The sequence below is a fragment of the Triticum urartu genome, chromosome 7A, assembly GCF_056163025.1.
Source record: "Triticum urartu cultivar PI428250 chromosome 7A, HENAU_Tu73, whole genome shotgun sequence".
NCBI classification, from domain to species: domain Eukaryota; kingdom Viridiplantae; phylum Streptophyta; class Magnoliopsida; order Poales; family Poaceae; genus Triticum; species Triticum urartu.
In genome coordinates, this window is record NC_141879.1 from 345,188,618 (window position 1) to 345,209,116 (window position 20,499).

The following is a 20,499-nucleotide window of genomic DNA, read 5'->3' on the forward strand; positions in this document are numbered from 1 at the left end:
AAAGTGGGCTGGGGCGCCACTTCCCCCTAGGGCCCATGCGCCTAAGGGTGGGGGAAACCCTAAGGAAGAGTCCTAAGAGGGTAAGGCACCTCCTAGGTGCCTTGGGGAGGAGGGATTCCTCCCTTGGCCGCCGCCCCCCTAGGAGATTGGATCTCGTAGGGCCAGCGCCCCCCCCTAGGCCCCCCTATATATAGTGGGGGAGATGGAGGACTTCTTACTTTGGCCTTTGGTGCCTCCCTCTCCCTCTCCAACACCCCCTCCTCCTCCATAGTGCTTAGTGAAGCCCTGCCGGAGTACTGCAGCTTCACCACCACCACGCCGTCGTGCTGCTGCTGGAGCCATCTTCCATCAACCTCTCCTCCCCCCTTGCTGGATCAAGAAGGAGGAGACGTTGCTGCTCCGTACGTGTGTTGAACGCGGAGGTGCCGTCCGTTCGGCGCTAGGATCATCGGTGATTTGGATCACGACGAGTACGACTCCATCAACCCCGTTCTCTTGAACGCTTCCGCGCGCGATCTACAAGGGTATGTAGATCCACTCCTCTCTCGTTGCTAGATGACTCCATAGATAGATCTTGGTGACACGTAGGAAAATTTTGAATTTATGCTACGTTCCCCAACAGTAATCATCGACTGACGAGTCAAGCTGCTGGCACCCAAAAAACTCGCCGTGCAAGAAAAGCTTGTGTTGGAGCGCGTTGTCGGTGAAGAGGCCATTGAGCTTGGTCCAAACGGCATGAGCATCATCGTCGGCGGAGACCACCGTGTGGAAGAGGTCCTTCGAGATGGTGGTGTAGAACCAACGAATGATGGTGGCATCGATGGACATCCACTCCTCATCGTCCTCCATGAAGCGGGAATCCACGGAGCCGTAGATGTGATCCCGGATGTTGTACTCCCAGAACACAAGGGAGAAGTACGTCTTCCATGCATAGTAGGTGGAGGTGAGGTGGTCGAGGACGACGGGAACCCGAGCGAGGATGTTGAGGTCGCGGATGACGACGGGATCGGGGCCTTCGAACGGATTGGTGCGGCGGCTACGGGTGGTGCCGGAAGGGGCAGGGGAGGCCATGGGGAGACGAGGGCGGCGGCGTCACGCGAGAAGTGGCGCTGCAGATGGGAGGCGGCGCGGCCGAAGGGCGGCGCGGCGGGTTGGGAGGGGACGGAAGCGGGGCGGCGGCGTGGGGTATGCGACGGCGACGTCGGCTGTCGGTGGTGGGCGGTGGCGGCGACGGCGATGGGATCGCGGCGGCGGTGGCGGCACAGGGTTAGGGTTAGGATCTTAGGTATGACACCATGTTGGAAACGAGAGTTTGGCAATGCTTCACGATGTATTGATCGGTGCAAAGCGCACATATATATGGAGTACAAGGTAGGCCACAACCTCAACTATACAATGACTAGGAGGTGGGCCAGGCTATACAATATACATGCACAAAACCATATATTCAACACATACCTTAACCACTATCAAATCGAACTACACGAGTATGACTCAAATCATATTAGCTGAATGGTTAAGCAAAAAGGCAAAATCTGAAGGTAGAAGGATGACTGGATGAGTAGCAGAGGCGTGGGCATCGATTGCAATACCTGGCCGGCGTCTCCACCCGCCTGTTCATCTCCAGACCGAAAGGAAGATAGCAGAGGCTTATGTACAACTGATCAGACCCCGGTAAAACTGGAACTAAACTCCAACAATCGTTGGAGTTAGCTTGCCATCCCAACGACAGTACAGGGCACAACACATATTCCATAGGCAACGGAACTTCAGTCTGGGAGAGAAGAAAATCGGCACCACCACCGCCTTGTCGACGACGCTACAGGGCACCAGGCCGGTTCACGCCAGGAACGGAACCACAGTCGGCGAGATCCTAGAGAGACGGCAGGTGCGCCGAAGACCGGAGGACCATACCACATGCCGAGATTGCCTCTTTTCTAGTCTTGGCGAGTGCAGCTAGTCAGAGATACCTTCATACCCCCAGATGCGGAAGCTATTTTAAACATACCTTTGCGGGATGGAGATGGAGATGATTTTCTTGCATGGGCACATGAAAGCTCAGGCATCTATACTGTCAAGTCGGTGTACCATGCTCTAATGAATCAGAAAGAGCGTCATGCTCATGATGAAGGGCAGGCTACCGGTTCCTCAGATCACGAACATGATGATACTTAAGTACTAGGTACAATGCATAAAATTAAAAACGAACAATACTAAAACTAATAATCCCTCCTTGGGCCAGTATTCCGGTAGCCCCTCGCCAACAGCTCCCTGGTGTGCGGCGTCTTCCCAGTGCGGAGGCAGTACTCTACCTCCTCCGCCGCGCAGCGCTTGACATACCGATCTGCCTCATGCTGGCGGACGCACGCGAACGATCTTGCCATTTCGTTGGGCGCCCTCCGGAGCTCCTCATCGATGGCATGCTGGAGCTTATCGGCCCACCTCCACACAGCGACGAGGCTCCCAGCGCCTATGACCTTCCTCGTGAAGTACCCATCTTCGTACACCTCCTCTGCACGACGACGCACCTTCCCCCAAAGCACCGCCGCCTCCTTTTTCTAGGCGGCATCACGGGCTTCACCGGCCACCTGGTACCTAGCTTCCTCCTCCACCATCTCCTTCTTCTATGCCACTTGCCTAGCTTTCTCAGCCGGCGGCAGCGACTTCCACAGACAAAGATTGTACTGGCCCCAAAACCAATCCAAAGTTGGGGGGTCCGGCACAACCTCGTCCGGCAGCGCGTAGGAGTCCTCGTTGCTACTATTTGAGTGAGCGTCCTCAGGGGGGCGGTGACTCCTCGTTGGCGCGTGGGCAGACCGGCAGCACCATGGCAGAGATTTGAGAGAGAGAGAAAGGGAGAGCGAGGGGATGATGTAGATGAGAATGCAGGTGGGACGACGTGAGTAAGGTAGTATTTCTTGGCGGCCGGAATCTAGATCGATGGGAATAGTACACACGCCGGTCGCCGGAATTTACGAGTACTGTAGTTTGAATTACACACGATCCCCACAGCAAAATCCGTGTGTGAACATAATAGCTGACGATTTCCAATACATAACCGTGTCTGATTAATGACCCCCGCCACTCACCTACCAAACCTCTAGCCACGAGATAGAGTACCAATCGTGTGGGGGCCAGTTGTCTTGCGAGATCTTTACATTTTTTTAACACCAGATATTTACATCGTCTGATGATTTTTTAACTCGCACACAAGTACACAAAAATATGATTTTTCAAACTGTTATGGTTAGCCATTGCATGTAGATGTATTTCAAATTTCAATTACGGTCATTAAATGGCTAGAAAATCACTTAAATGTATTTAAAAGGTCAAATGACCCCTGAAATTTTCCAAATTTTCACATGACAGTTGTATTACTGCATGTTAAACATAGAAAAAAATCCAGGGCCGTGAGAGGAAGCTATCTCCCATTCGTCATCAAGCATGCATTGTTTCCTCTCGAAACAACGAACCTTCTAGTGAGTTGCTCCGGTTTGTGAGGGATGTGTGTCCAAACTTTCATCAAACATGCCAATTTTTTTACCACATCGTCTTGGTGGCATGACATTACATCAACCAAGGTTTCATGTTTTTCTGATCATTTATTTTTATTCTTTGGAATTACAATGCCATGACACTCCATGCATGTGCCAATGTCGTGAGACCAATACGTTTGAAAATTTCTTCTATTTTACTGCACATGGAATTAACTCGCACACAAGTACACAAATATGACTTTCAAACCGTTATGGTTAGCCGTTGCATGTAGATGTAGTTCAAATTTGAATTACGACCATTAAATGGCTAGAAAATCACTTAAATGTCTTTAAAAGGTCAAATGACCGCTAGAATTTTCCAATTTTTCATAGTACTGTTGTAGTAGTGCATGTTAGACATAAAAAAATTCAAGGCCGTAGGAGGAAGCTATCTCCTGTTCGTCATCAAACATGCATTGTTCCCTCTCGGAACCATGAGCCTTCTAGTGAGTTGCTCCGGTTTGTGAGAGGTGTGTGTCCAAACTTTCGTCACACATGTCATTTTTTACCACATCATCTTGGTGGCATGACGTTACATGAAGGAAGGTTTCATGTTTTTCTGATCATTTTTTAATTTTTTGGAATTAAAATGCCATGGCACTCCATGCATACATATGCATGTGTCCATGTCATGAGACCAATATGTTTGAAAATTCCTTCTAATTTACTGCACATGGAATTAACTCGCACACAAGTACACAAATATGATTTTTCAAACCGATATGGTTAGCCATTGCATGTAGATGTAGTTCAAATTTGAATTATGGTCATTAAATGGCTAGAATCACTAAATGTCTTTAAAATGTCAAATGACCCCTAGAATTTTCCTAATTTTCACATTACAGTTCTATTAGTGCACGTTAAACGTAGAAAAAATTTGAAGGCCGTAAGAGGAAGCTATCTCCCGTTCGCATCAAACATGCATTGTTCCCTATCGGAACCACGAGCCTTCTAGTGAGTTGCTTCGGTTTGTGAGGGGTGTGTCCAAACTTTCGTCAAACATGCCAATTTTTTACCACATCATCTTGCTTGGATGACATTACATCAAGCATGCTTCCATGTGTTTCTGATCATTTTTTGATTTTTTGGAATTAAAATGTCATGGCACTCCATGAATACATATGCATGTGTCCATGTCATGAGACCAATATGTTTGAAAATTCCTTCTAATTTACTGCACATGGAATTAACTCGCACACAAGTACATAAATCTGATTTTTCAAACCGTTATAGTTAGCCGTTGCATGTAGATGTAGTTCAAATTTGAATTACGGATATTAAATGGCTAGAAAATCACTTAAATGTCTTTAAAAGGTCAAATGACCCCTAGAATTTTCCTAATTTTCATATTACGGTTGTAGTAGTGCACGTTAAACGTAGAAAAAAATTTGAAGGCCATAAGAGGAAGCTATCTCCCGTTCGTCATCAAACATGCATTGTTCCCTCTCGGAACCACGAGCTTTCTAGTGAGTTGCTCTGGATTGTGAGGGGTGTGTGTCCAAACTTTCGCCAAACATGCCAATTTTTTTACCACATCATCTTGGTGGAATGACATTACATCAAGCAAGGTTTAATGTGTTTCTGACCATTTTTTATTTTTTGGAATTAAAATGCCATGGCACTCCATGCATACATATGCATGTGTCCATGTCGTGAGACCAATATGTTTGAAAATTCCTTCTAATTAACTATACATGGAATTAACTCGCACACAAGTACACAAATATGATTTTTCAAACCATTATGGTTAGGCATTGCATGTAGATGTAGTTCAAATTTGAATTATGGTCATTAAATGGCTAGCACATCACTTAAATGTCTTTAAAATGTCAAATGACCCCAAGAATTTTCCAAAATTTCACATTACCGTTGTAGTAGTGCACGTTAAACGTAGAAAAAAATTGAGGGCCGTAAGAGGAAGCTATCTCCTGTTCGTAATCAAACATGCATTGTTCCCTCTCGGAACCACGGGCCTTCTAGTGAGTTGCTCTGGTTTGTGAGGGGTGCGTGTCCATACTTTCGTCAAACATGCCAATTTTTTTACCACATCATCTTGGTGGCATGACATTACATCAACCAAGGTTTCAGGTGTTTCTGATATTTTTTAATTTTTTGGAATTAAAATGCCATGGCACTCCATGCATACGTATGCATGTGTCCATGTCGTGAGACAAATATGTTTGAAAATTCCTTCTAATTTACTGCACATGGAATTAACTCGCACACAAGTACACAAATATGATTTTTCAAACCGTTATGGTTAGCCGTTGCATGTAGATGTTGTTCAAATTTGAATTATGGTCATTAAATGGCTAGAAAATCACTTAAATGTCTTCAAAAGGTCAAATGACCCCTGAAATTGTCCAAATTTTCACATGACAGTTGCATTAGTGCATGTTACACATAGAAAAATTTGAAGGCAGTAAGAGGAAGCTATCTCCCATTCATCATCAAACATGCATTGTTCCCTCTCGGAACCACGAGCCTTCTAGTGAGTTGCTCCGGTTTGTGAGCGGTGTGTGTCCAAAGTTTCGTCACACATGCCAAATTTTTTACCACATCATCTTGGTGGCATGACATTACATCAACAAAGGTTTCATGTGTTTCTGATATATTTTTATTTTTTTGGAATTTAAATGCCATGGCACTCCATGCTTAATTATGTCATAGCCGATAGACCAATATGTTTCAAAATTCCTTCCAATTTACTACACATAGAATTAAATCGTGCACAAGTACACAAAATATTTCTTTTCAAACCGTTATGGTTAGTTGTTGCATGTACATGTAGTTCAAATTTCAATTACGATCATTAAATGGCTAGAAAATCACTTAAATGACTTAAAAGGTCAAATGACCACTGAAATTTTCCAAAATTTCACATGACAGTTGTATTAGTACTACAAAATTTCTCGTACATTTAACACACCATCTGTTGCCACTTTACTCCAAATTCGTCTTTCACAGCTAATAAAAAATATCTACAACATCACACACTTTTGTTTTCTAGGAACTGTTTGCGAGGAAAATATCTAGGTCTATTTAAGTCTCCCTCCTTAAGCTTCGCCGGCTCGTCTGCTCCAGTGCCGGCAACCCCTAAATCCATGAATCCCGATCCCCATTGCCGCACCCCCCTTCTTGCAAACATGATGACGTGGAAACACTTCGTGAAGGCTCGTACGATGGCCATGTCCCCCCCCCCCGAGCGCTGCCGCCTGCGCTGAGAGCGCGGCCACCTACACCGAGAGTGTCGCCGCATCCACATTAAGCGTGGCCTCTTCCGTCGAGAGGCCATCTGCGGCAGCTAACAGGGCAGCTGCAGGAGCCGAGACGACTGCAGCTTCTGTTGCGATGGCGGCTGCAAACGCCGAGAGCGCTCGAGCAGCTGTCCGTATCGCTGATGTCGCCCTGGCCCGGGTCAAGGCCATCCATGCCAAGATCGAGGATGCACACGCCAAAATATTCCAGGCCACCTCGGACTCCGGCATGCAACCCACGTCCGAAAAGGCGGTGATGGCCATGGAGCACCTGCTTCCTCATGAGGTCGCCGAGCGGCAGCTGGAGATGCAGGAGGTGGTGGAGATCGAGGAGCACCGGGAGGAGGAGTTGTGCGTGGCAAAGGTCGAGGTAGAGAAGAGTCTATTCGTCGAGGAATCGGCTGTGGAGTACCAACGCGAGCTCTGGAGCAGCCACTACTACGAGTACTACAACCTTCAGGGCAGCGCCGAGGACGAGGACGTGGTCGACTTTAGCAGGGGGGACGCGGAGTCCACCAACAGCTGCATGTCGCTAGGACAAGTCATCGATGTCTCATCTCACACCGGCGATGCATAGGCCGGCGTGGCGGCGGATTTGTTAAAATTATGCATACTTAGGCTTTGTTTTTAATGCTGGTCTTATGTTACAGCAATGTTTAGGTCAACTGGCTCTGTTTAATTACTAAAATTGATCAATTCAGTAAGTGTGATATGTCTGATGTACGCTCTTTTGTGTGCCTAAATTAGCAAGCGGTGTTAAATTGTGCAATGACGTACCTTGGGAAATTTCCACCAAAATTTGAATTATCGAACTCATCCCATGCGCGCAAAGCAGAAGAATCATTTGTGATGCACACAATCGTTCAAAGTGAATGGTCCGGTGGCACTGCGCGCAAAGTTTCCCTGCACATTTCCTAAATTTTGGCCTGCCGCCAAAATATCTACCCCGCCCCCTCCCCCCTTCCCCATCCCCTTTTCTCCCCGACTACAAGTCACTCCTTCTTCCTTCCTTCCTTCCTTCCTAAGCTATAGCCTCTTCCTCGCTCTCGCCGTCTCGCATCCTACCACCGGGGTCACCACGGTCTTCTTCAAAGACCTCTCCAGCGGTTCCTCCTCCGGCGACGACTCCTTCACCACCCGGGTGTGCCTCTCTTCTCTCTCTCCTTCTCTGACTTGGAATGAAGGAATTTTACCCGGCGGTTGATTTGAGTCATTTATTCCTCTTGTAGCTCCCTAGGACCATCAATGACAATGAATGGAGCGGGGTGCCTCAAGATCTATCTACTCGTTGTCACCATCAATCTCCATGCGTGAAGCTAGTTGAGTTTGAATCTGTGAACAGTGGGAGGAAGTTTCTGGCATGTGCAGAGAAGGTTAGACACTGTTTCGTTGTTACAAATCATTTGTTAGATGTGATTCAGACACTATCATGGTCCCAACCCATTCATACCACACCTTCAACCAAACGCATCCTAAGACAGTGTCACAGTTTGTACCTAGTATCTTAAATTGTTGCCATCTCATCAGCGGTGCCATTAGAAAATTATTTGGCACCGCTTCAGCAGCTTGTGCAGCCAACTTTGGTCCACACATCCGAGCAGCCAAGCAGTAAAATGCTAAATCTTTATGGCACGAAGGAACTGGGCATCGGAGCAACAACGTGCTCCGGAGTCCGGGTCCCTGATTTTTTCTGCGTCGGCTCGCCAGTGCAGGGCACCGGTGCGAGATGTAGCAACATTTGTCTTTACACCAGTTTTGGCATACATAGTGGACGGTCTTAGTGCTATTAGTTCTATGTTACTAAATATGTGCATGTACACACCTGTTAGTATCAATTTGCTGTCATCCAAACACTGTCGCTATGTTGTTGCAGTTATATTTACCTTCCTCATAAAATGTTCAATTTGTTATTTATTGCACATGAGTAAGAACTTATAGCATTGTTGTAGTTAATTATAGCATCTGATGTTCCAGAATTTGGTTGTTGTCTCAGTAGCAATTAATTCATTTGCACATTGATCTTTTTGAGAAGATATGTCATAATTAACATGTTTCTTCCATTTTTCAAAATAAGCATCGGTGATTTTCTATGTTGCTATAAATCCATTTACCCTACAATTGTTACTGATCTAGTTTTAAATATTATAGGATGAACAGAAGTATTCTTACTTGGAGTGGGATGATCAAGAGTGGCCACAGTCTTTGAAGATGTGCCTATCGAAGCTCTAGAGCATGTATGAGGAAGAGAATAGAGAAAGTGTTGTCAACGCTCAAGAATATTTGAAGATGCGGGATAAAAAGAGGAAGGTGGAGAATGAGCTCAGATTTTTTTAAATCAGACTTTGCTAAGATGGTGTTGGCAAAGGAGGAGGCACTTTCACAGTTGGCCAGTGCAAAACAGGTTCTTACTGAACTGAAAGCAGAGGTGGATAAGACGAGCCATGGATGATCTCGATTAGGCAAATGAATATATTGTTCTTATGAAGTTGAACTAGCTATATGTTGTATTGTGTTGTTTTCATGTAGCTATCGTACTGTGATGTTATAATATATTTATGTGCCTGATATGAAATTGGCAAATAGTTGTTCGATATGAAATGTGAATTTGCGTAATATTGGAGTTATTAATTGTAAACTAATAAGCCTGCTAAATGTGTCATGGAACTTTGCAAACGGTTCTAGCAGTAAAAGCGCTTGTGATGGATAGCCCAATGCCACATAGTTTTCTTCATCAAATCGTGTGTGATGTAGTTGATAAAAGCAAATAGTTAACCAAGGCAGAGCGTGTGTGATAGTTACACCTTTCACACACGAGCCTACACATAAAACAGTGTGGGATGTACATACGAACGGAAACGTTTTCCCTGGATTGACTGTGTGGGATGTACATAAGAACAGAAACGTATTCCTTGGATTGATTGTGTGTGATATACTTACCTACGGAAATGTTTTTCTGGGATTCACCGTGTCGGATGTACATACCTACGGAAATGATTGGGTTTCGATGCCTCGCCCGATCGCACACGAACTCATTTGGTGTCCCAGGAGGGCCTATCCCTGACGATTTCTGGGTCATGTGGGAAGGACCCCCCTATCGCCCACACTCACTTGGCGACGGTTCCAAATGTCATCATGGAAAGGGGTTAAAAACCGTTTGTATATCACCGGTGCGTACCAGTGTGATCAAATCTACACCACCGCCAATGGTGCAGGTATGGAGATTAGTCATATTGGTCAATCAACTATGAAAACCCCACATAAAGATCTTGTCCTAAAAGAAATCTTGCATGTTCCTAATGCTTCCAAAACTCTTCTTTCAGTTTATCGCATTGCCCTTGATAACAAGTCTTTCTAGAATTTCACCCATATTTCTTTTTGATCAAGGATCAGGCCACGAAGAGAGTTCTCAATAGAGGTGTCTGTATTCAAGGGCTCGATGTGCTGCTGATGTCTACTACGCAACTTTATTCTTGTAGATACGTGTTGGGCCTCCAAGCGCAGAGTTTTGTAGGACAGTAGCAATTTTCCCTCAAGTGGATGACCTAAGGTTTATCAATCTGTGGGAGGCGTAGGATGAAGATGGTCTCTCTCAAACAACCCTGCAACCAAATAATAAAAAGTCCCTTGTGTCCGCAACACACCTAATACAATGGCGAATTGTATAGGTGCACTAGTTTGGCGAAGAGATGGTGATAAAAGTGTAATATTGATGGTAGAAATATATTTTTATAATTTGAATAAATAAAAACAGCAAGGTAGCAAATAGTAAACGGGCACAAAAACAGTACTGCAATGCTTGAAAATGAGGCCTAGGGTCCGTACTTTCGCTAGTGCAATATCTCAACAATACTAATATAATTGGATAATATAACCACGCCTCAACGTGCGATGGAGAATCACTCCAAAGTTCCTATCTAGCGTAGAACATACAAAGAAATCATTTGTAGGGTACGAAACCACCTCGAAGCTATTCTTTCCGATCGATCTATCAAAGAGTTCATACTAAAATAACACCAAATAATTCAGATTCATAATACTCAATTCAACACAAAGAACCTCAAACAGTGCCCCAAGATTTCTACCAGAGAAACAAAGACAAGAACATGCATCAACCCCTATGCGTAGATTACCCTAATCTCACCTCGGGAATCCGTGAGTTGAGTGCCAAAACATACATCAAGTGAATCAATTTGATACCCCATTGTCACCACGAGTATTCAGTTGCAAGAAATATATCAAGTGCTTTCGAATCCATAGAAGTATTCAATCCGATAAAATGAAATCTCAAAGGGAAAACTCAATTCATAACAAGATAGAGAGGGGAAAACACCATATGATCCGTCTATATTAACAAACCCCGCGATACATCAATATCGTGCCATCTCAAGAACATGCGAGAGAGAGAATAAACACATAGCTACTGGTACAAACCCTCAACCCGAGGGTGGACTACTCCCTCCTCAGCATGGTGGCCGCCGCGATGATGAAGATGGCCACCGGAGATGATTCCCCCCCTCCGGCAGGGTGCCGGCATGGGGTCTAGATTGTTTTTCGGTGGCTACAGAGGCCTGCGGCGGCGGAACTTCTGATCTAGGGTTATTTCTAATGGTTTATCTATTTATAGGATTTTTCGTCGTCGGTGTCACGTGAAGATGGGCCTCGAGGTGAGCACATCCCACCGGGCAAGCCAGGCCCACCAGGCGCACCCTGGTGGGTTGTGCCCTCCTCATAGCTCTTCTGGCCCTCCCACGAAGCTTCAGGGGTCTCTTTTGTTCCAAAAAAATCGTCAAAAAGTTTCAGCTCATATGGAGAACTTTCATTTCAGCACAAAAAACAACACCACGGTTGTTCTGCTGAAAACAGCATCAGTCCGGGTTAGTTCCATGCAAATCATACCAAAACCATATAAAATTATTGTAAACATGGCATGAATACTTCATAAATTATAGATACGTTGGAGATATGTCAGCTGCTTCCTCAATACTGCAAGTTTAACAAACAAGACTATGGTGCCATCAAAATCTCAGACGAAAGATGGCATAGTCGCTTAGGTCATCTGTCATTTGCTACTGTTCATCGAATTCTTAGTAGAAATAAACTCCCAGTTGTTGGTGAGAGAAACTTAGAAATTATTTGTGATTCTTGTCAAAGAGCGAAAAGTCATCAATTACCATTGATAACCTACAAGTATAGGGGATCGCAACAGTTTTCAAGGGTAGAGTATTCAACACAAATTTATTGATTCGACACAAGGGGAGCCAAAGAATATTCTCAAGTATTAGCATCTGAGTTGTCAATTCAACCACACCTAGAAACTTAATATCTGCAGCAAGTGTTTAGTAGCAAAGTAATATGATAGTAGTGGTAACGGTAGCAAAAGGTAATGATAATAGAAGTAATATTTTTGGTATTTTGTAGTGATTGTAACAGTAGCAACGGAAAAGTAAATAAGCGAATAACAGTATATGGAAAGCTCGTAGGCAATGGATCAGTGATGGAGAATTATGCCGGATGCAGTTCATCATGTAACAGTCATAACCTAGGGTGACACGGAACTAGATCCAATTCATCAATGTAATGTAGGCATGTATTCCGAATATAGTCATACATGCTTATGGAAAAGAACTTGCATGACATCTTTTGTCCTACCCTCCCGTGGAAGCGGGGTCCTAACGGAAACTAAGGGATATTAAGGCCTCCTTTTAATACGGTACTGGAACAAAGCATTAGCACATAGTGAATACATGAACTCCTCAAACTATGGTCATCACCGGTAAGTATCCCGATTATTGTCACTTCGGGGTTAACGGATCATAACACATAATAGGTGACTATAGACTTGCAAGATAGGATCAAGAACTCTCATATATTGATGAAAACATAATAGGTTCAGATCTGAAATCATGGCACTCGGGCCCAAGTGACAAGCATTAAGCACAGCAAAGTCATAGCAACATCAATCTCAGAACATAGTGGATACTAGGGATCAAACCCTAACAAAACTAACTCGATTACATGATAAATCTCATCCAACCCATCACTGTCCAGCAAGCCTATGATGGAATTACTCACGCACGGCGGTGAGCATCATGAAATTGGTGATGGAGGATGGTTGATGATGACAATGGCAACGGATTCCCCTCTCCGGAGCCCCGAACAGACTCCAGATCAGCCCTCCCAAGAGGTTTTAGGGCTTGGTGGCGGCTCCGTATCGTAAAACGCGATGAATCCTTCTCTCTGCTTTTTTTCTCCCCAAAAGCAAATATATAGAGTTGGACTTGAGGTCGGAGGAGCTCCAGGGGGCCCACGATGTAGGGGGCGCGCCCTAGGGGGGCAGGCGCGCCCCCCACCCTCGTGGACAGGTGGTGGCCCCCCTGGTCTTCATCTTTTGCAGGGATTTTTTATTATTTCCGAAAAGATGTTCCGTGAAGTTTCAGGTCATTCCGAGAATTTTTGTTTCTGCACATAAATAACACCATGGTAATTCTGCTGAAAACAGCGTCAGTCCGGGTTAGTTCCATTCAAATCATACAAGTTAGAGTCCAAAACAAGGGCAAAAGTGTTTGGAAAAGTAGATACGATGGAGACGTATCAACTACCCCATGCTTAAACATTTGCTTGTCCTCAAGCAATTCAGTTGATAAACTGAAAGTGATAAAGAAAAACTTTTACAAACTCTGTTTGCTCTTATTGTTGTAAATATGTAAAGCCAGCATTCAAGTTTTCAGCAAAGATTATGACTAACCACATTCACAATAACGCTTAGGTCTCAAGCTTACTCATATCAATGGCATAATCAACTAGCGAGCAATAATAATAAATCTCGGATGACAACACTTTCTCAAAACAATCATAATATGATATGACAAGATGGTATCTCGCTAGCCCTTTCTGAGACGCTAGCCCTTTACGATGGAGACGTATCAACTACCCCAAGCTTAAACATTTGCTTGTCCTCAAGCAATTCAGTTGATAAACTGAAAGTGATAAAGAAAAACTTTTACAAACTCTGTTTGCTCTTATTGTTGTAAATATGTAAAGCCAGCATTCAAGTTTTCAGCAAAGATTATGACTAACCACATTCACAATAACGCTTAGGTCTCAAGCTTACTCATATCAATGGCATAATCAACTAGCGAGCAATAATAATAAATCTCGGATGACAACACTTTCTCAAAACAATCATAATATGATATGACAAGATGGTATCTCGCTAGCCCTTTCTGAGACCGCAAAACATAAATGCAGAGCACCTTTAAAGATCAAGGACTGACTAGACATTGTAATTTATGGTAAAAGAGATCCAGTCAAGTCATATCAATGTAAACTAACAGTAATGAATGCAAATGACAGCGGTGTTCTCCAACTGGTGCTTTTTAATAAGAAGATGATGACTCAACATGAAAGTAAATAGATAGGCCCTTTGCAGAGGGAAGCAGTGATTTGTAGAGGTGCCAGAGCTCGGTTTCGAAATAGAGATGAATAATATTTTGAGCGGTATACTTTCATTGTCAACATAACAACCAAGAGATGGCAATATCTTCCATGCTACACACATTATAGGCGGTTCCCAAACAGAATGGTAAGTTTATACTCCCCCTTCCACCAACAAGCATCAATCCATGGCTTGCTCGAAACAACGAGTGCCTCCAACTAACAAGAGTCCCAGGGGGAGTTTTGTTTGCAGTTATTTTGATTTGATTTGCATAAAGCATGGGACTGGGCATCCCGGTGACCAGCCATTTTCTCGTGAGTGAGGAGTGGAGTCCACTCCTCTTGAGAATAACCCGCCTAACATGGAAGATACGGACAACCCTAGTTGATACATGAGCTATTCGAGCATACGAAACAGGATATTTATTTGAAGGTTTAGAGTTTGGCACATACAAATTTACTTGGAATGGCAGGTAGATACCGTATATAGGTAGGTATGGTGGACTCATGTGGAATAACTTTGGGGTTTATGGAGTTGGATGCACAAGCAGTATTCCCGCTTAGTACATGTGAAGGCTAGCAAAAGACTCGGAAGCGACCAGCTAGAGAGCGACAACAGTCATGAACATGCATTAAAATTAATCAACACTGAATGCAAGCATGAGTAGGATATAATCCACCATGAACATAAATATCGTGAAGGCTATGTTGATTTTGTTTCAACTACATGGGTGAACATGTGCCAAGTCAAGTCACTTAAATCATTCAGAGGAGGATACCACCCTATCATACCACATCACAACCATTTTAATAGCATGTTGGCACGCAAGGTAAACCATTATAATTCATAGCTAATCAAGTATGGCACAAGAAACTATGATCTCTAGTTGTGTTTGCAAACATGTTTATTGATAATAGGCTGAATCAGGAACGATGAACTAATCATATTTACAAAAACAAAAGAGGTCGAGTTCATACCACCTTTTCTCATCTCAGTCAGTCCATCATATATCGTCATAATTTCCTTTCACTTGCATGACCGAACGATGTGAATAATAATAGTAGTGCGCGTGCATTGGACTAAGCTGGAATCTGCAAGCATTCAATAAACAAGAGAAGACAAGGCAATATGGAATCTTTTGTCAGATCAACAATTATGCATATAAGAGCCACTTCAACAATTTAATTATGGTCTTCTCCTATCGACCCCCAAAGAAAAGAAAAGAAATAAAACTATTTACACTGGAAAGCTCCCAACAAGCAAAAGAAGATCAGGAAATTTTTTTGGGTTTTCTTTTTAATTACTACTACAAGCATAGAAATTAAAGCTAGCTAAAAGCTACAACTAATTTTTTTGGTTTTTCTTAAGGTTTATCAAACACACAAGAAGAAAGCATAAAAAGGAAATAAACTAGTATGGATGGTATAATGAAAAAGTATGAGCACCAACATCTAGCAATGAGTGTGTGAACATAAATGTAATGTCGGTGAGAAATACGTACTCCCCAAGCTTAGGCTTTTGGCCTAAGTTGGTCTATGGCCACGGCTGGCCTGGCGGATATCCATAATAATAGTTGGGTCGTACTGCGATGAAGAAGACTCTGGCTGCCACTGGTTGGCAATCATCTCCGAATCCCAATGGCAATTAGACTGTCGTGGAGGATCAACTGGTGGTTCCGACTCTGGCTCTATGGCTGGTGCAGGGTTCTGGTAGGCGTGAATGTCCTCCGGCGAGACGAGGTACTGGCCTGCAGATAAATCAAACAAGGAAGGAGCATGCAAGGTAATAGTCTCCGGATGATGTTTATCGAAGAACAATTTATATTTAAGCAACCCTTCCCTATTCTTTATAATGAAATCATGTGCTACCATACTCTTATAATCTAAATAAACACCAGGCAGCAATTTTTCTTCCGTCTCATAATGCCTAATAGGTATGTTAAAATGTGCAGCTAGGCGTGAAGCATAGATACCCCCAAAGATGGGGCCCTTTCTACGGTTCAGACTCAACCGTTTAGCAATAATACCGCCCATACTCACAGAGTTATCACAGAATAACCCGTGGAACAAAATAATAATATCAGGAACACTAAGGTTTCCATAGTTTCCGCGGCCAATTAAGCAACGACTAGCAAATATCGCAAAGTAGCATAAAACAGGAAAATGTATGCTGGTGATTCGTGCATCGGAAACCTACCTCGTTTCCCCTACGGTTATGGTATCAATAAACCCATCCACATCGTCACGATTTGGTTCCTCTATTTTTCCCTCGAAAGGGATCAAACAAACCCGACAAAAATCATAAAGTGACATCTTCTTAACCACATCATATAAATGAAACTCTACTGAAGGAGGTGATTCCCTAGGATAATAGTAGAAGTTTTGCACAAAAGTATTGGTGAGTAAGAGATACTGTCCGCGTTGGTCGTGGAGGAAGTCGGTGAGGCCTGCATTCTTAGCCAATACATAAAAATCCTCATAAATCCCGGTGGCTCTCAAGAAATCATCGAAGGGCCATTCACACGGCCTAACCTCCGCGGTGCGAGGCAAATTATATTTGGGCTTCTGTGCCTCTTCATTTTGCTTTTCCCTTGAGCTTCGACTCGATGAGTGTCGGTGTCAAAACCGGCGGATCTCGGGTAGGGGTCCCGAACTGTGCGTCTAGGCCAGATGGTAACAGGAGGCAAGGGACACGAAGTTTTACCCAGGTTCGGGCCCTCTCGATGGAGGTAAAACCCTATGTCCTGCTTGATTAATATTGATGATATGGGTAGTACAAGAGTAGATCTACCACGAGATCGAAGAGGCTAAACCCTAGAAGCTAGCCTATGGTATGATTGTTGATGTGTATGTTGTCCTACGGACTAAAACCCTCCGGTTTATATAAACACCGGATGGGGTTAGGGTTACATAGAGTCGGTTACAATGGTAGGAGATCTACATATCCATATCGCCAAGCTTGCCTTCCATGCCAAGGAAAGTCCCATCCGAACACGGGACGGAGTCTTCAATCTTGTATCTTTGTAGTCCAATAGTCCGGCCAAAGGATATAGTCCAGCTGTCCGGACACCCCCTAATCCAGGACTCCCTCAGTAGCCCCCGAACCAGGCTTCAATGACGATGAGTCCGGCGCGCAGATTGTCTTCGGCATTGCAAGGCGGGTTCTCCTCCAAATCCCGTGTACCTGTTTGAATAAAGTTCGATTTCTTGTAGATGTTGCGCTCCGTGGCTTCTACGCCCAATAATGGCCACTTCCCACGTGTCAAATGAATATGAAAAGTCTGAGTGTTTTTACATTCACACCCCTAACCGCGTAAATGAGCTGCCCTATTTAAGGGGACGAGGATTTAGATCCAATCCACACCTTCTCCCCTCCGCGAGTGTTCATCAGAGCGCATCCGACAAAGGTCCATTCCACCATGGCCAGCCGTCGCAACTCCTCCCCTCGCCCTTCTAGCCCTAAGCCTGGATATTGGGAGAGATGTTCCATCCCGCATAGCGAGCTAGTGACACTCCAGACCAAGGGATTTCTCCCCCGGCCTATATGGTCCCGGTTCGAGTTGGTCTTGCCGTCTACAACGGTAGAGAGCAAGCAGAGAATGCCCCTAATCCCTCCAAAGGAGAGCGGGTGTGCCTCGTCCCTTACTTAATAAGGGGGCTCATATTTCCAATCCATCCATTTCTCCAGGGGTTGCTGGAGTTCTACGGCCTCCAGCTACATAATCTCATGCCTGCCTCAGTACTGCATATCGCGGGCTTTGTAGCCCTCTGCGAGCTGTTCTTGGGTGTCGAAGCTCATTTCGGACTGTGGAAGGAGCTATTTTGCCTCGTGCCCCGTTCCAAGAAGGGGTCAATGTATCAAGTGGGCGGAGCCGAAGTGTGGCGCATAACCGGGACCGGATATCTGTGCGGAACCCCAAAGAAGGCGTCCGAAGACTGGCCCTCGGAGTGGTTTTATATAGAAGATGTTCCGCTGCCGGATCCTGTCCGGATCGGCCTCCCTGAATTCAACAATGCTCCCTTAAAGAAGCGCCTAAGCTGGCGCCCACGGAGCCCTCAGAGGGGAGGTGACAGGGACATCATTTACCTGATGGGCCGAATAAGATTGTTAGCCCATTCCGGACTAACCATGATCGGGGTTATGGCCGAATGCATTATGCGGGGGGTGCAGCCGCTTCAGTATAGAAGCCACCCCATGTGGGACTTCAACGGGGAGGACGACGCCACCCGCTACGCTCATAAGGGGCCAGATTCAGCTGTCGCTCTACTAAAGATCTTGTCCACTTTGTATAAGGGAGAAGAGGAGGAATTTCTCCGCGTCAACCCTCAGGGTGGATTCTCCATGCACAATCCCCCAAACTGGGTAAGCGGCCGTATTTACTTGTCCATCCGTTTTGTATTCCCATTGTTAAATATTCAGTCTGACGACTTTAACGCAGGAACTGCGCCGGGCTGTTAAGGAAATAAGCATCCCTCCTCCACAACCCGAGGACCCAGGACGGTCCCTCGACCCAGCCTCCCAAGAGGATCCGGACATATCTGTGGAGCTGATTGATGGAGTATTCCATGAATTGAGTAAGGACGACGCCTTGGTGGCCATTACGGCCGATTACCCAGGGCTAATCCTGACCCCCCAGGTACCTGAGATCGAAGTCCCAGTACCCCGAATAGGTGTCCGCCCACTCATGTTCAGTTTCCTGATTGCAATCGAACTTTGCAGGGGAGGTATTTAAGGCGGAAGGCCGAACCTGCGGCGACAAGCCAACGAGGGGCCGTAGGGCCCCGCGGGAAGAAAAGAAGTGCAGTCCGGACCGAGGCGTCAGCGCAAAGGTATGGGGCGCCCCCTTATCCCAGGTGTTATACCTTCGAGGCATATTGACACTCGCGCTCTTTTCAGGACAAAGAGACCTTGCCGGACTACATCCGGAGAGGCTGCCAATCGCGCCTCCACTAGCCAGGCTCCAAAGCCTGGTCAGGAGGCGGAGGCAAACGCAAGGCGCGCGCCAGACGCTCCTCCGACGGAGGATGTGGACGGGTTGTCTGCCACCAACTCTGAGGTGGAGAGTGCCATGAACCACAGGCATCGCCGGACAATTCTTCGCGACGCTTGTTTCTCCCAAGGGGCGTTAGATGCCTTCAACTCGGGAGATGCGTATCTCCATGCCGCTCAAAATGGTCTAGCCAGAGCCACGGAGCAGTATGTAAAAGAAATACGGGTAAGAAAATTCTGGTAATTATATGTATATACCAGTAGCCCCCGAGACTTGAAACAGTTAGAATAACTGATTTAAGGATCATTTGTGATGTAGGTTCTTACGGAAAAAATTCCCTACTGTCTAAAGAGCTGGAAGAGTGCAAAGCCCAACTTGAGGCCGCACTAGCCGCGGCAGGGGAGCCCAAGGAGACCCCCTCTGGTAATATACACTTCGAAAGATAAGTATTTTGCGAAGCACGGCTTTGGTGCGAATCTGACAAATGAAATTGCAGATGGCGCCGGATTGAATCTGGAAAGGCAACACCTCCTACGCCAGCTAAAGGCTGGTGAGAAGGTGCTGACAAAGGTGAGGCGGGAGAAGAACGATCTCCAAGATGCCAACACCAAGCTAGGCATCGAGCTGAAAGATGTTCGTGCCCAGCTGTCAGACTCCGTGAAGGAGAATCAGCGGCTTCGGCGCGGCATATTTAGTAAGTGCTTGAACGAACTTTTGAAAGAAAGTTTAGCGGGGAAGTCGACTAACAGAGCAATGTCTGTAGGTGTGCTAACAGGTCGTCCTGCAGAGGAGATGCTCGGTTCTACGGGTGACCTTCTTCCCGAGCTCTCACAACTGCTCGATCGAGTTCGGCAGGCGATGCAAGGCGTCGCCCAGGCCCTGTGGCCATCCGTCTCCATGCCCGAAGGTCTTGGGGAGCTTGCGGAGAAGCTAAAGGGAGCACGGCGGCGCTTCCGATTGTGGAAGATATCAACCTGCCATCAAGGCGCTAGGGAGGCCTGGGCCATGGTGAAGACGCGGTATGCAAAGGATGACCCCAACCACATGGCCGAGGTCGGTCCTGTAGGGCCCGATGGGAAGGAGATCCCTGTAAGCTTAGTATACGGCCAAGTAGAGTTGGCTGCAAAGTATTCCCAGCGGGACTGCAAATTAGACAGCCTGTTAGATGGTATTGAAGAGGAATACAACCAGTCAAAATGACTGTGTAATTTAATTGACATTTATAATGCCTTCTAGCCGGATTGTAGATCATTTGTCATGGCCGACCTTTTCGCTTCAGCC

General features: G+C 45.5%; 1 protein-coding gene across 1 annotated transcript; it reads right to left on the reverse strand.

The window, feature by feature from the left end:
* Nucleotides 1–606: 606 nt before the first annotated feature.
* Nucleotides 607–1,071, reverse strand: LOC147959558 (uncharacterized). Its single transcript, XM_087532719.1, has one exon. The coding sequence runs from the start codon at nucleotides 1,069–1,071 to the stop codon at nucleotides 607–609; it is 465 nt and encodes a 154-aa protein (XP_087388845.1).
* Nucleotides 1,072–20,499: the final 19,428 nt, after the last annotated feature.

Bases quoted from the DNA above. Each gene is read 5' to 3' on its own strand.
- LOC147959558 (XM_087532719.1), bottom strand. From the start codon at position 1,071: ATGGCCTCCCCTGCCCCTTCCGGCACCACCCGTAGCCGCCGCACCAAT.